Raw genomic sequence first — 16,325 nt, 5'->3', positions numbered from 1 at the left:
AATTGCAGGTGTGAGCCTCACCCTTGAAAGGCAGGCTCTTTGTGTCTGTCTTGAGGTTACACAGCAGGTCAGTTGTTGAGGTGGGAATAGAGGAGACTTGCTGTGTCCCAGCTCCTTTCTCTAAACAGTTAAACGGAATTTTTTTAATGAGCCAATTAAGCCATCATCTGTGTTCACAATCTGCCCCTGCTGAGAGAGTTGGCAAACAGGAGTGACTTATCTTGCTTAATTGGCTGTTACATTGAGCCAGTGCTTTCAAAGGGATGTAGAGGATTCTTTATACATAATATTATCTAACTAAATTTTGACTGTACCTTTAAGTCTAAGCAGTAAAAACTCAGTATAGTCTTTCCTTCATAGATGGCATGACTTTTTTTAACTTACAGCGGTGAAAAAGACTATTGATGATAATGTTATTAATGCAGTTATTAGCAATTAATTTGGATATTAGAAAATTATTAGGAAAATGTCATTATTGACCATTTATGGTTTATTTGGAGCAACTTTACAGACTATATACATTATACAGTCTGTTCTATCATTTACAGTAAGTTCCCCAGATCCCTGCAGTGTACCAAAGTAGTCTTTAATGATGTGATATATTGATGGAAAGAAACAGTACGTGCTTTACCTTTTTCTTGCAGAATTCTAGGTAAGCAGACTTACTGGTGTCTTTCCATTAAATCACATTAGAACTTTTTTGGTCCTTAAAAATGTAATGTCTTCAGTATGTAGTGGGATATTTTTAATAGGTAGAATGTTGTAGTTTGCATAGAATTGATTTTAAAAGTTCATCAATAAAACCGATATTTTAGAAGGCAAATTAACTAAAGTTAATATTTCTCATTAAAGCACATTTGTTTCTCCCAAAAGATTCAAATTAATTTGGCCAAATTTCACACCGTCATGCCCATCCCCCCATGTCTCTCTTGATATCATTGGGGATATATTGCCACTGTTAATGAGGGAAGTTACAGGCCCACATCATTTTAAAAGAATACTTTCAATTGCAAAGGAAGCTAACTTTTCACCTTTTTATTAATTAATCAATCAGAAAGAATAAGAAGTTACTTATCGGCTCAAATGAAGGCTGCAAACTTCCTCGGGATCTGTAAATTTTCTGGCTTCCTTCATGTACATTTCCTAAGAATGTCTGAAATCAGTCTGAAACAAAATACAGGACTATGTAGCACTTTAAAGACTAACAAGATGGTTTATTAGATGATGAGCTTTCGTGGGCCAGACCCACTTCCTCAGATCAAATAGTGGAAGAAAATAGTCACAGCCATATATACCAAAGGATACAATTAAAAAAAAAAGTGAACACATATGAAAAGGACAAATCACATTTCAGAACAGAAGGGGAATGCGGGGCGGGGGGGGGGGGGGGGGGGGAAGGAAGGTGAATGCCTGTGAGTTAATGATATTAGAGGTGGGGAAGGGTAGATGTCTGTGAGTTAATAGTGTTAGAGGTGATAATTAGGGAAGCTATCTTTGTAATGGGTAAAATAGCTGGAGTCTTTGTTCATGCCCCCGCGGAGAGTGTCGAATTTTAGCATGAATGCCAGTTCAGAGGATTCTCTTTCAAGTGCAGATTTGAATGTCTTCTGAAGTAGGATGCAGGTGAGTAGGTGATTGAGACAGTGTCCTTTTTGGTTGAAATGGCAAGCAACTGTTTTTTCTTTGTGATCCTGTCTAATGTCTGTTTTGTGGGCATTGATTCTTTGGCGAAGTGTCTGAGACGTTTGTCCAATGTACATAGCAGACGGACACTTTCGGCACATGATAGCATAGATTATATTTCTGGAGGCACAGGAATATGTATTCTTGATCTTATAACTCACTTGGTTAGGCCCAGTAATGGTGTCAGCAGAGTGAATACGTGGACAAAGCTGGCATCGGGGTTTGTTGCAAGGGAAAGTACCAGGGTTGGTATCAGTGTGGTATGTCCTGTGGTTGTTGGTAAGAATCATCTTGAGGTTAGGTGGTTGTCTATAGGAGACTATGGGTCTGTCTCCCAGAGCTTCTTGGAGTTTAGTGTCCTGTTCCAGTACAGGCAGTGCCCGAGTTACGCGGATCCGACTTATGTCGGATCCGCAGTTACGAACAGGGTTTGCTGCCCATCTCCCTGGTCTGCTGGAGATCAGCAGACCAGGGAGACGGGGAGCAAAGCCGGGGAGCACGCGGGCAGCGGACAGCCCAGATGCGCCGCGGCTGTCCTGCTGCCGGCGTGTTCCGCAGCTTTGTTCCCCATCTCTCTGGTCTGCTGGAGACCAGCAGACCAGGGAGACGGGGAGCAAAGCTGCGGAGCATGTGGGCAGCAGGAGAGCCACGGTGCGTCTGGGCTGTCCCGCTGCCCCTGTGCTCCGCGGCTTTTCTCCGGACACCTGTGGTACAGCAGCTGGGGCGCTGCCGGTTGGTCCCGTAGCGCCGCTCTGGGCGCTACTGGACCAACCCGGCAGCACCCCAGCTGCTCTGCCCCAGGCGTCCTGATTCAGCCGCTGCTCGTCAGTTTCAGGAGCGGCGCTACTGGAGCAACCCAGCAGCACCCAAGCTGCTCTGCCCCAGACGTCCCCAAGTCAGCCGCTGCTGAAACTGACCAGCGCTGACTACAGGAAGCCCGAGGCAGAGTTGCTCTGACCCGGGCTTCCTGGAATCAGCCGCTGATCAGTTTCAGCAGCAGCTGACTTGGGGACGTCTGGGGTTCTTAAGTTGAATCTGTATGTAAGAACTGGCGTCCAGATTCAGCCTGTTGAAACTGATCAGCGGCTGATTCCAGGAAGCCCGGGGCAGAGCAACTCTGCCTCGGGCTTCCTGTAGTCAGCCGTTGGTCAGTTTCAGCAGTGGCTGAATCTGGATGCCAGTTCCGACTTACATACAGATTCAACTTAAGAACAAACCTACAGTCCCTATCTTGTACGTAATCCGGGGACTGCCTGTATAGGTTGTAATTTATTGATAATGTGTTGGACAGGTTTAAGTTGGGAGCTGTAGGTGATGACAAGTGGTGTTCTATTGGTTTTCTTGGGTCTGTCTTGTAGTACAGGCAGTCCCCGACTTACGTGGATCCGACTTACGTCGGATCCCTAGATACGAACGGGGTGAGGCAACTCCCGCACATGCGCAGCAGCATTCCCGGGGCTCGCTCACCTGGGTCCTAGGATCCTCCTCCTCCTCCGGCCGGCTCCGACTGGGGTCCCGGAGAGCTGCCGGGCAGAGGAAAAGTGCCTCCCCCTGCCAGCAACAGGCTGCCCCCTCCCCTGAGCAACAGGCTGCCGAACAGACAAAAGCAGCCTCTCTGCCCCTCCTCCCCTCTATACATGCCGGGCTCCCGGAGCTCAGCAGCGTCCCCGGGGCTCGCTCACCTGGGTCCTAGAATCCACCTTCTCCTGCTCTTCGGCCGGCTCCAACTGGCCTCTGCCTGCAGCAGCCGGCCACAGGGACAGGGATCCCGCAGAGCTGCCGGGCAGAGGAAAAGTGCCTCCCCACGCCCGCTGCGCCCCCCTCCCTCTCCCCCCCGCAGCCTCGCATCCTGCACACCTCCCCCTCCCCCCCTGCCAGCAACAGGCTGCCCCCTCCCCTGAGCAACAGGCTGCGGAACAGCAGACAAAAGCAGCCTCTCCGCCCCTCCTCCCCCTATACATGCTGGGCTCCCTGGGCAAACAAAGACTCCACCAAAACAAACAAAGTGCTGGCCTCATTGTGTTAGCAAAAAAAGGACCCTCCTCCTAGAACCCTGGGTGGTGTGTGGAAATAAAGCTATTAGCTCAAAGCATGGTGCAGAGCTGTTTGGTATTTGATGAGTTACTCCTTTAGTCCTGAGTTTGTCACAGGGACAGAAATAGATGTGAAATCTTCTGAACAGGGGAACAGACAGCAAAACAAACATTAGAGGGGAGTTAACCTTTCCCTATGCTATCCAAAACTAAAAAAAATGTTTGGCTAGAGTTTACCCTACAATATGTACCAGTTCCGACTTACATACAAATTCAACTTAAGAACAAACCTACAGTCCCTATCTTGTACGTAACCCGGGGACTGCCTGTAGATGGTTTCTAGGTATTCGTTTGGCTCTTTCAATTTGCTTTTTTATTTCTCCGGATGGGTAGTTGAGGTTTATAAATGCTTGGTAGAGACCCTGAAGTTTCTGGTCTTTGTCAGTGGGATTAGAGCAGTTGCAGTTGTATCGAAGGGCTTGGCTATAGATGATGGATCGTATGGTGTGTGCTGGATGGGAGCTGGAAGCATGTAGGTAACTGTTTGAGTCAGTGGGTTTTCTGTAGAGGGTGGTGTCTAATTTCCCATTGTTGATTTGTACTGTGGTGTCCAGAGTTCAGAGGATTCTCTTTCAAGTGCAGATTTGAATGTCTTCTAAAGTAGGATGCAGGTGAGTAGGTGATTGAGACAGTGTCCTTTCTGGTTGAAATGGCAAGCAACTGTTTTTTCTTTGTGATCCTGTCTAATGTCTGTTTTGTGGGCATTGATTCTTTGGCGAAGTGTCTGAGACGTTTGTCCAGTGTACATAGCAGACGGACACTTTCGGCACATCAATCTGTATTTTGTGTATATACTAATGGTGTGGATCTCTCCACCCCTCATCTATTTGTTACCATCACCCATTGAGTAGCCAGGCTGATGCTCAAGATAAAAGAATTTGCATTGTCGTTTGTGAGAATTCAGTTGAATAAACTGCCTAGAATAGTAAATGTCCACATCTTGTGTTTTATAGATGCCAGGGGGGAAAAAGGACCGTGGCAGCAGCACAAGATCAAATTACCAATGGTGAAAGATGGGAAATAGTGGAGATCAGGCAAATTATGTAGAATACTTAAAGTAAAATAAATCAGAGTGAGTGAGTCATTTAATGCTAAATTAATGCAGCAGAAACTTCACATGCAGATTCTTACCTTTTATGATTGGTGTTCTAAGTAGTAAACAGATTATGATTTCTACACACTAATATCTAGTTCAGAGTACAACTCCATACCTTGTTAATTTACATCAAAAACTATTTTGGAGTGCGAACTCCCTATTCTCAGCAATATTCCTTTAAGGAATGACACATTTTCCAGTTTGCAGGTGACTGTGCAAGGCGCAAAATTACTTTCCCTTTACCTCTTTTCATTGCCAGCTCAGATATGAGTTGCACCCTTGGTACTATATCTGTTGGTTATATGATTTAATAATAGACTAAACCCAAATTTACATGTCCTATGGCAGTTTGGTAAACTGTTTATTCTGCAATATCTTTTTCTAAACTGTAACTTGCTAGAAGCTGATATTTGTGATTTGAAGGTTTAGAGAAATATTGCTGAAGAGGAGACTTAATACATTCTGCATCTGACCTTTTCATATGCTGAAATGGCTGTTTCCAAAAGACATGCATCTTCATGGCCCCTTTACTCACAAATACAGTTCTGCTTCTGCCCCAGTATATCTGTGCTAGATTTAAACGGAGGGATGGTCTTGTGGCTAAGGATGGGGCACAGAGTTGAAAAGCAGAGGTTCTGTCTGCAGCTGCCTCTGACTTCATGGCATTTTGGGGAAGATCTCTTAACCTCTCTGCATCTCATGATCTCTGTTGGAAAATGGGGATAAAGATACTTCCCTAACTCACAGAATTATGATAATTAACTGAAAGACTTATAATTAGTAATGACCCTTGAGAACCTCACAATGGAAACCATCTTACCAGTACAAGGTGTTGTTCTTTACAGACACTTGATATAATGTAGCACTTTATCATCTGCAAAACATAGACTTAAGGCAAGAATCAGGTTAAGTTGACACTGTAATGTAATTCTAGTTCTGACTCCCCTGATTTTTGTGTGATTGAAATGTCTTTAAATTACTAGAATTAGAAATATAAGGCAGGACTCAAAAAAGACAAACCTTTGGGGATAATTAAGATTTATTAAGCATGTTATTGGAGAATTATTATTAATCATGAACTTAGAGATGGAAAATGCTTAAGTGATCTGGTCCATCTCTCTCAGCTTATGCAGGATTGTTCCCTTCAATATATATTTCAAGTGATTTTTTTTAAATCCAGATATGACTGAGCAGCTGCCATGTCACGTGGTGCACTGCTTCACAGTCTAACAAATTTCATTGGCCAAAAGATTTTCATGCTGTTCATCCATACTAATCTATTTGCTAGTTTCATCCTAATACTTCTATGTGTATGCAATTTGTATCCTTCTAAACAATTTCTTTCTTGCTTTTTTCATGTTTGCATGTCCATCTTTCATCAGTAAGAAGGTGAAGGACATATAGCACAGAGATACATTTTAATTTACCATTTGTATAACCCAGTTATAGTCCTAGGCTTCACAACATCCTCTGGCAAGGAGTTCCAGAGGTTGACTGTGGACTGAGTGAAGAACAACTTCCTTTTGTTTGTTTTCAACCTGCTGCCTATTAGGGCTTGTGAATATTCTGCCTTCTCATCCTGGCAGTGAAAGTCTCTGGCATTACCTAATTTACTAAATCCATTTAATACTATCACTGGAATTGGAAAATGATGTATTTTTGAGGTGTATCTTGCAAATTAGAGAGTGCTAGAGAACATCACAGAAGGAAAGGCTGTGAAAAAAGTGAGTTAAGCTATTTCTTTTGTTGATTTGTTCTCTGTTGCCTAGATGGTTCTGGGGGCACTGCACGTATATTACTAGACTTCTCTCAGTTTTCACTTCAGTTTTGTGCTTTTAAACCACTCTCCTTCCATTCTTTCCATGCTTTAGCCTCTCTCTTGCTAATCATACATCTTTGTCATAGACCTTTTTTTGGATATTGCATATGCATAAAATAAGTTTGAGATTCCTGGCTAGAGTGAATTCCGTAGTCTGCATGGCAAATTCACTTTCCCTTTGCCTCAAAGAAAATGATTTGGCTTACTTAGTGTTTTCTGGTATTGTGGAGTATATTTCTGATATTAATTCGAGAAGGCCATATTCTATCACTTTATCTTTTCATGGATCTTGCTCTGATATCTATGAAAGTTTCTGTGTAGAACGTGGCCCATCTTTTTGGTAAGGCTTTCTCCATTTCTAAAAGTTCTCAGTCCACATGTTATGGGGTTGGGATATTATGCTAACTTCTGACATACTTGCCTTAGGTTATCCCATTTCAGTATGTAACAGGGAAATAAAACATAATTTTGGTACCTTGGGTATGTTTTTTGTGACAGCAACATTCTCTCTTTCAAGGGGATAACCCCAGGGTCCTAGCTAGGGATGTTAAATTTATATTAATTAATTGAATATTCAATGGGATTTCCATCGACTGTTTGATTAGTCTATAAGGATGCTTCCACCTTTTAACTGTAGCAAGAGCCCTGTCGGGGCAGGGAGTACAGGGCTTCCTTTTGAAATGTACAAGAGCCCCACTGGAACTGTTGTACATTTTACAGGCTGAGGCGTCACCGGGATTGCGGGGCCAGTGGGGGAACCTGGCAGGGCTCTTGTATATTTCAAAAGTAGAAGCCTCAGTGGGGCTCTTGTACATTTCAAAAGCAGGATCGCAGCACACGTGGCTCGAGCAGAGACTGCTTCAGTCCCCACTCGCGCCATTTGCCACTGTGCCTCTACCTCCACTGCCCCCTATGGAGACAGTGCTGGGAGGAACCAGCTTTTAAGCCAGCTCTGCCCAGCAGTGGCTCCTGCTCCCCCACTTGCTGCCTCTCTGTGATAGAGGCAGCAAGGGGGGGGGGGGGAGCGACTAGTCACATCAATAGCCGACTATTGGATAAGGTTCTGCTTATTGGATAGTCGACTGGCCGTTTACATCCCTAGTCCTGGCCAACGCTGCCTTTCTCAATGAGACAAATTTGTATTTGTCCAGGGCTGTGTGATGTTTGTACATTACTTATGTGACGCTTTTTGCTTAGGATGAAATGCACCAGTATGTGAAACACCCACCTCCACCCCCAAAAAAAACTTTCACCTCCCTGAGCTACGAGGTACAGGGTGTGAAGTGGTCTTGCAAATTGGGATCCTCTCTGCCACAGTTTTAATTAGGGTTTTGTGGAATACCTTTGAGTTTGGCCCAGCAGAGGGACTATTCAATCTGAGCGTTTGATGACAGAAGCTCAACATTAGTTTGGGAGGCAAACGCATGGGATGCACAAAAGAGGGACACCATCGTTCCAGCCTTTGGGCTGCAAATAATGGATTAGAGGAACTGTGCTGCATTTCCTTTGCCTGTGCACAGGCCGAAGAGTTGTTTCGCCCTTCCCGATACCTTGAGAGTTCTTTACACAGCTCCCCTCTCTGCTTTGTCCAAGAAGGGTTTTATTCATTGGAAGTTTTTAAGACCACAAGGGATCATTATTATCACCTAGTCTGACCTGCATAACACAGGCTGCAACTTGTGGTTGAACAGAGTATTTCTTTTAGAAAGTCATCCATTTTTTACTTAAAAACATCAGGCAATGGAAAATCCATCATTTTACCCTGTCATGGTATCCATTCGAGTAGATTTGTCAGTAAGCTTTGTATATTATTGTAGTTTTTGGTAGACAGGCCTTAAGGCTCTTGTGTGGGTACATTTCTAAATAGGAAAATAACAACAGCCCTGATTGCCCGCATAGTCACCATCTTGTGAGTGTCTAACTTATTCCTATCAGATATTTGGGATATGAAAGGCTGTATCCTTAAATTCAGACTTTATCCTTTGTCTTTCCTTTGTGTGTGTGTGTGTGTATGTGTTTTTTTTTCTCCTGGCAGTTTTAAGAACTTTGACTTGGAGGACTCTCAGAAATGTGCAGTAGACTGGCTGATGATTGGTCCCTCTTCCAAGAGGGAGGAGTATAGAGTATGTGGATCCTCCATACCACCATCCTTTATCTCTGCACGGGATCATGTCTGGATATTTTTCCACTCTGATGCATTGAGTTCGGGACAGGCTCAGGGATTTCGCCTTTCTTACATCAGAGGTAAGCTCTATAGTTTCAATGGATTTTGTTAGACTAAGCAGAAATATTTTACAATCCTAACTACCTGTGACAAAAGTGGCTTCTGTTGACCAAAACCCCCTGTAAATGCCGATGAGTCATTAGAAATTTGAATACTTTCACCATTTGGCTTGTATACTTTCACCATTTGCCAGAATTGTTCTGGCAGAAGAGCTGGACCAACAGATTCAATGTTAACACCTTGGGATAACATATTAGAACTAACCTATGGCATTAGATGTTTCATTATTATTATTATTATTATTTTCTTCACAGGAAAAGCAGGCCAGACTATTTGCCAGTCGGATGAATTCCATTGTGTAAATGGCAAGTGCATTCCCAACACTTGGAAGTGTAATTCCATGGATGAGTGTGGGGATAACTCGGATGAAGGAAACTGTACCATTCCTCCAACAGAGCCTCAATCTAGCATCTGTCCCTCAGGAACATTCCAATGTAGCATAGCCCATTCCACCAAGTGCTTGGTAAACGAGTTGAGATGTAATTCTGTTAAAGACTGTAGCGATGGTTCAGATGAAGATAACTGTCCGGATCTTTCATGTGGCAAAAGACTGGGTAATTTTTATGGGTCTTTCGCTTCCCCAGACTTATTCCGTGCAGATCATAGCCAGGCAGACCTTCGCTGCACTTGGTATGTGGATACACAAGATAATCGGCATGTCCTCTTGCAGCTTGATTTACAGCTAGGGTACAATGACTACGTAAAAGTGTATGATGGAATTGGCGAAAGAGGTGAAAAATTAATGCAGACTCTTTCATATCACAACAACAGGCACTCGGTGAGTGTGGAGTCCTCAAAGGGTCAGCTCACCATTTCATATCACGCCAGATCAAAGAGTACTGGCCATGGGTTCAATGCAACCTATCAGGTGAAAGGCTATTGCCTTCCATGGGAGCACCCTTGTGGCAGTGATGAAGAGTGTTTCACAGATAAGCAGCATTGTGATGGTTGGTGGCACTGCCCAAATGGTAAAGATGAAGAGAACTGTCCAGCTTGCCAGAAAAATGAATACCCGTGCGAAGGAAACAGTGGACTGTGTTATTCAATACTTGACCGATGTAATAACCAAAAGAACTGCCCGGATGGCTCAGATGAAAAGAACTGCTTTACATGCCAGCCGGGAAACTTTCACTGTGGCACAAATCTGTGCATCTTTGAGACCTGGCGTTGTGATGGCCAAGAAGACTGCCAAGATGGAAGTGATGAACATAACTGTCTGGTTATAGTACCCAGAAAAGTCATCACAGCTGCTCTGATTGGGAGTCTTGTGTGTGGCTTGCTCTTGGTGATAGCACTGGGTTGTGCATTTAAACTCTACTCACTAAGGACCAGAGAATACAGGTGAAAATCTTCTATGTTCATAATGTCCTAACTTTAGTAGGCAAGCCTTTCTTTCAATCCCTTTAGGAGAGAGAATAAAATATCCATTCAAGTGAATTTTAAAACACACAATAAAATTAATCCAGAGTCCAGTGAAATTGATGTGATTTAAAAATGGCCACTATGCTGTTTTTCTTAGCATTAAAAGTTAATGGTCTACATTTTGATAAGTGGCTTTTGTACTCTCTCATCTATATTTACAGAGGAATATGCTGTTATCCTGTTACTGTACTGTTAGTTCTCTTGCATATCTCAGCATCCTAGTGGAGAGAAGGATTTCAGTGAATTACAGTGGGTTACTTTTACCTCTATTGTTATAAAAACATCTGTTATAATGTAGTGCTGCCTGGTGACATTAAACTTGAGGGATCTGGGAGAGAGGACTGTTTTTAGAAAGTTCTGTGTTATTTTTATGGGGCTTTCCCCATTTTACTCTGGTTCTCTTGGTTTCAGAGCATTTGAAACCCAGATGACTCGTCTTGAGGCAGAGTTTGTACGACGTGAGGCTCCACCTTCCTATGGGCAGCTTATTGCACAAGGACTTATCCCTCCAGTTGAAGACTTCCCTGTTTACAATGCATCACAAGTAAATGGTTTCATTCTACATTCAAACTATCAAAGATTGGATAGACTGAATGAATCTGAAGCAACAGTAACAATTAAATCATTTTAATTGAAAGGCTCTTGTAACAACTGTGTACTGGAGAATTGCAGTTATGCTGTTTTATCTGGCTAAGTTTACTAGTTAGATGGGAACTCATGAATATTTTGAAAGTCAAACGGATAAAATGCTTTACATCAAAATAGCAATGAATAGGCAAATATCTTACTAAAACAGAAAGGAGATCAGCATTTCAGACTGAAAGAGGAAAGGGTTTTTCTTTGTAGAAAATACAATAAGGAGTGTGGTCATTTGTCTTCCGAAAAATGTGAGTTATTTTATTAAAAAATGCAAAATTTATTTTAAAGAAAGGCCTGTTGTATTTTTGTACTCTCCCATACCTACCTTCCTCTTTCTCAAATTCCTATTATAATAACTTTGTGGCCTGACACAGCAATTGTAATTATGTAAGCAAGAGGGGAGGTTTGAGACATCAACTGTTATCAAGTCCGCCTGGCATTGCTTGTGAGACAGGATTCAGTGACCCAACAGTGTGGTCCAGTATGTCAAATCCTGCATCTAACATCTCAGTTGACCGCTGTGGAGGTTAAATAAAAGGGGGTATGCCTATTCCGAACTACCGGTACACCTCATTTCACGAGGAGTAACGGTAGTTCGGAATAGGAACCTAGTCCGAACTACCTAGTTTGAGCCCCGTGTAGCCGCGCTGCACGGGGTTCGAAGCAGCGGGGATTTAAAAATGGCGGCTCCCCGCTTATGCAAATGAAGCCCGGGAAATTCAAATCCCGGGCTTCATTTGCAAGTGCGGTATGCCTACATTACCCTCCTAGTTCGAACTAGGAGGGTAGTGTAGACATACCCAGGGAGTGATACAGACTGAGCTGTCTTTGGCTTGATTTTTAAGCAGGAGTTTAAATATAAAATGTAGCCTTTCCATCTGAGTAAGCTTTCTTAAGAGTCAGATGGACAATTTAGCAGGCAGGATAACCATAGGTATTTGATAGTGTTCTCCCATGGACATGTCAAGAAATGTCAAATTATTGATTCTGTTTTGCAGGCATCTGTGCTGCAGAACATCCGAACAGCAATGAGGAGACAGATGAGACGTCATTCATCGAGACGGAATTCATCTCGGAGGCGCTTGGGCAGGCTCTGGAATAGACTGTTCCACAGGCCACGAGTGAGAGGGCAGATTCCACTCTTAACACCTGCGCACACTTCTCAAACCACACTGGGTGATGGAATTATCAATCACACAGAAGGGAACATCCATAATCCCTCACCTTCCCCAGAAGGACCTAATTCAGAGGCAGAGACCTACGGCCAGGCTAGAGGGTTACAAGAAGCTGGAAGTAGCAGTTTGCAGCCAGAGACAGAAGACACAGAGCCATCCCACTCTAATGTTTTATCTAATAGTTGCACGGCTGCACATGCAGAGCCTGAGACAGGCCACAGTGACAAATCTTCAGGTGCTGAGGAATCCTCTAGCACTGAGCTTAAACAAACCAAGAAAGTGGATTCAGGAAAGGCTTTCAGAGACCCTTTGTCCGAAAGTGTTACAGAAACACTTTGTGGAGGCTCGGTATCCAGAAGGACTGTTGCAGAGAACAGTAATTTAAGTAGGAGTCATCCCCTGAGTGAAGACCCATGTAGATTACCCTTAAAAAAGTGGGAGTCCACTTACTCAGACAGCTGTATGAATGTTTGTATTCAGGTGGATGGACAGCAGCGATGTTGCCCTCATTCCTATCAGGAAGAGCCTTTGGGTATTCATGCGGCTTGTTGCCATTCTGTGGAAGTGCCAATGCTAGAGTCCTCTACTCCCCTCTCAGAAATCAATACCAGTGATGATGAATCATTGCTAGTTTGCTAATGACATTTTGTTTCGGCCTGGTAGGTTTTGTAACTTTTAAAATGTACATCGCAGTACACACTGATTATAACCGAAACACCTGCGCTCTCAGTGTTGTCTGTTAGAAGCAAAGTGCATTTACCCCATAGGGAGTAGAATACCTATGTCAAGACTAGGAGACAAATTTTGTCATTGTTAATATGCCCGGAACTCCAGTGGGGTAAGATTGGGCCAATGTATGTGTTCAGGGGCCAAGAGTGAATGAAAATCTGTTGTCACAATTTGGGAGTATTTCCCTCTTCTTTTGTTTGTTCGGTGCATTTGTTCACTTTCGCTTTGCAATCAGGGAATTTGAGTTTATTTAAAGTCTGTTACTATTGACATTAATGTGTTAGAGAGAAATCAGCAGTCTACGTAAACATCAGTCACAGGAAATTACAACTGTCAAGTGTTCAGCTAGAAGTATCAAATTGTTGTCTTTTTTTAGATTTTTTTGGTTTTAATTAAGAAATGTTTACAGAGCCCCAAAATATATTTAGGAGAAAATTGGATCCTTATAGCTTTTCTTCCTCTTTTCTGAAAATTACCGCCTTTTTCTCCACTCCCTTCAGAAATGTATTGTTGGCCATAAATAGGTAGAGGCATCCATTGCAACCAAAGTTTCTGTATTCTGCATACAGAAAAGAATCAGGTTTCTTATCTGCTATAACTTTGTAATAATAAATTAGCCATGTTAACCATCACTGGAGTGCATTGAGCTCCATTTCCAGAAACATATTTATATTATTGTATGTTGTATCATATTCACAATGGTTTTTGTTAAATTTGAATTGATTTTCTTCTTTATCTTTTATGACCTAAGTGCCATTTTAGGGCATGGTCTAAAGAGGAAGTGAGTGCTTCCAGCTCTCATTGGCTACAGTGGGATCTGCTGAACACTCGGTATCATTCAGAATAAGGCTTTTAAATTTGTGTTGGCGTAAAATTTGGTACCCAGGTTATTGGCCTATATACAGATGTCTTAACTCAGTGGGTTTTTAATGGTATATTCATTCTTTTGTTGTTCTTCTAGATACATGGTAGCTGAAAAAAAATCAGCACTATTTTCAAAATGGAAAATGTACAGACCTTTAAATACTTTGGGTAGACCCTGGTGCCTTTTGCTTTTAAAAAATTAATTAAAAACAGCTAAGCTATTTAACTATGTGATGTTGCCTAGATAGGAGTGTCTCACTATAGAATAACAAAAATTATCTGGTGAATACTGGTTGAATTGAAGTTACTGGGAACTCTGCTGTAGACTCCAACAGGGTCATCCATGTTTTAACATACAATTTGTATTTTTAATTTTCCTATTACAAAGAAGCACATAATTTAAAAAAACACTGTAAGCATTTTTTTTAATGGAGAAACTAATTTTATTTTGCTACTCCTTTTGTAGGGAAGCAGGTGCAGAATGGGGTGTATCTCAGTACTCTGAGAACCTGCCTATTACTTCAGGGCAACTTTGATTTAGGAAGTGAATAGGAGCTTTAATTCTAGATAATAATGACAGCGTTATTAATTGATCTTCTATTAAAACTGCACAGGAGTTTAACCTGGGCTGCGCAATCCAAATAGTCTTTAGCTCTTGCACGTTCCTTGAATGTGATAGGAGTTGAGTCTGTGCAGTGAAGAGTGAAGTGACACCTGAGTGTCAAAATCCTTTACATGGACTATATTCTGCCCTTGGTCTTTCTACAGAACTCCCACTGGGAGTTCCAGCCAAGAAATGAGGTCAGGCTAGGCCCCTGTGCTTTGGTTGGCTTTGCCAAATCATAATGTGAAAGAACATTGATGTGCTTTATGTTTTCTCTGACACAAATTACTTTTGTATTGTGTTTTGCAGAATCAGGAGAACATTAAGAGTAAGCAAGGGTTTTGGTCAAAGTGCATCCTAGTAAAGAATCATAGTTACATTAAATAAAAAATAAAAGTCCTGTTTGATCAGTTATTTCCTTCAATGTGTTTCTGTGGTCAGATATCGGTTAGCCCAACAAAAGGGTAATTCTGAGAATATTTACTTTCCGAAGCATTTTAGGTACATTCCACCTTTAAAAGATCATGTACTGTAGTCATTAATCTGCCAGGGTTGTTTGTGTCCAAGGCTACAGTTTTTAGTGTCTTTTTTTTTTTTGGTCTAAAAGTAATTTTAAGAACATAGAATTGTATTTATAAAGTAGTAAACTTAGTTATAATTGGGTGGGAAATTATATTTCAGGGTAAATACTATACAAACACAAAGAACCTTATAAATGTATATTTAATTCTGTTACAGAAACATACTTCTTTGTATAATAAAATCATTTTGATCTGACTAAGCCTTAAATTATATTATCACTATTGTAATTTTCTTCTTACAGCTTAAGTTGAAATTTGTACTTCAAAACAGCATTATCTTTTGGTACCGCAAGGCACACCTAGTAACATCATCCTTTAGCTTAAAAAAGATGTAACGTAAATAATTTTTTAGTATCACTATCATAGTATTTTGTGTGTTGTTGAAGATGCATTTTAATAACTAAATGATAATTTAAGTAAATCTGTTTTTTTCTTCCTTGTATATCTCAGCATCACAACTTCATTTACAAAGATTAGGAAATTGAAAAATTGAAGCAGTAATGAAGTTTACAAATGTCATCATCCAGGAAATGTTTAGCTTCCTCTTTATGGAATGTACAGCCCTGGACAATTAAAATATATGGCTCTGTTGCTTTTTGAGAAGCACATAGCTTTTTTGTAGTCTGCAATAACTCCTGATTCTATTTGTCTAGTACAGTGCTTAAAGTGAAGCATCTCTAACTGTTGTTAAACTTTAAACAGAAATCTGTTTTGTTCTCTAAGGGTATGTCTGCACTTGCACCCTCTTTCGAGAGAATGATGCAAATGAAGACATTCGAAATTGCAAATGAAGCTGGCATTTAAATATCCTGTGCTTCATTTGCATAATTGAGTTATGGCGCTATTTCAAAATACAAAATGTGGTGTAGATGCGGTTATTTCGGGAGAATACCCTTCTTCTGAAAAAACCCTTATTCCTCATAAAATGAGGTTTAACAGTTATTTCGGAAGAAGGGCGTTCTCCCAAAATAACCGCATCTACACTGCGTTTTGTATTTTGAAATAGCGCTATTTCGAAATAGCACCATAAGGTGATTATGCAAATGAAGCACAGGATATTTAAATCCCAGCTTGATTTGCAATATCGAATGTCTTCATTTGCGTCCTTGTCTCAAAAGAGGGTACAAGTGTAGACGTACCCTCAGTATAGATAAGTTGTGCATTATGTCATGGATTGGAGGAACTTTATAGAAGATAAGAGGCTTGCCTTACTATAGGTCTAGTATTTTCCCAGCTTTTAAAAATGTATTTAATTGTATTTAATTTTCCAAGAAAAAACCTTTGTTTTAATAGAATTGCACATTCATAAAGGTTTAAAAATAGTTAGGAAAACTGT

General features: G+C 41.5%; 1 protein-coding gene across 5 annotated transcripts in view; it reads left to right on the top strand.

Annotated features, from left to right (window-relative positions):
* The window catches only part of LRP3 (LDL receptor related protein 3), an 83,488-nt gene extending 67,655 nt beyond the window's left edge, over positions 1-15,833 (top strand). For 4 of the 5 annotated variants that reach the window (XM_014569490.3, XM_075940107.1, XM_025180616.2 and 1 more), the window contains 4 exons: positions 8,727-8,935; positions 9,230-10,316; positions 10,809-10,941; positions 12,035-15,832. In XM_014569490.3, the coding sequence (XP_014424976.1) occupies positions 8,727-8,935; positions 9,230-10,316; positions 10,809-10,941; positions 12,035-12,850 (2,245 nt within the window). In that variant the 3' untranslated portion in view covers positions 12,851-15,832. Of the gene's footprint in view, positions 1-8,726; positions 8,936-9,229; positions 10,317-10,808; positions 10,942-12,034 lie in introns of all 5 variants that reach the window. The other variant, XM_075940108.1, reaches the window with a different exon arrangement.
* Positions 15,834-16,325: the final 492 nt, after the last annotated feature.

Source organism: Pelodiscus sinensis, chromosome 12, assembly GCF_049634645.1.
Source record: "Pelodiscus sinensis isolate JC-2024 chromosome 12, ASM4963464v1, whole genome shotgun sequence".
Classification (NCBI taxonomy): Eukaryota; Metazoa; Chordata; order Testudines; family Trionychidae; genus Pelodiscus; species Pelodiscus sinensis.
This window is presented reverse-complemented; position numbering and strand designations above follow the sequence as displayed.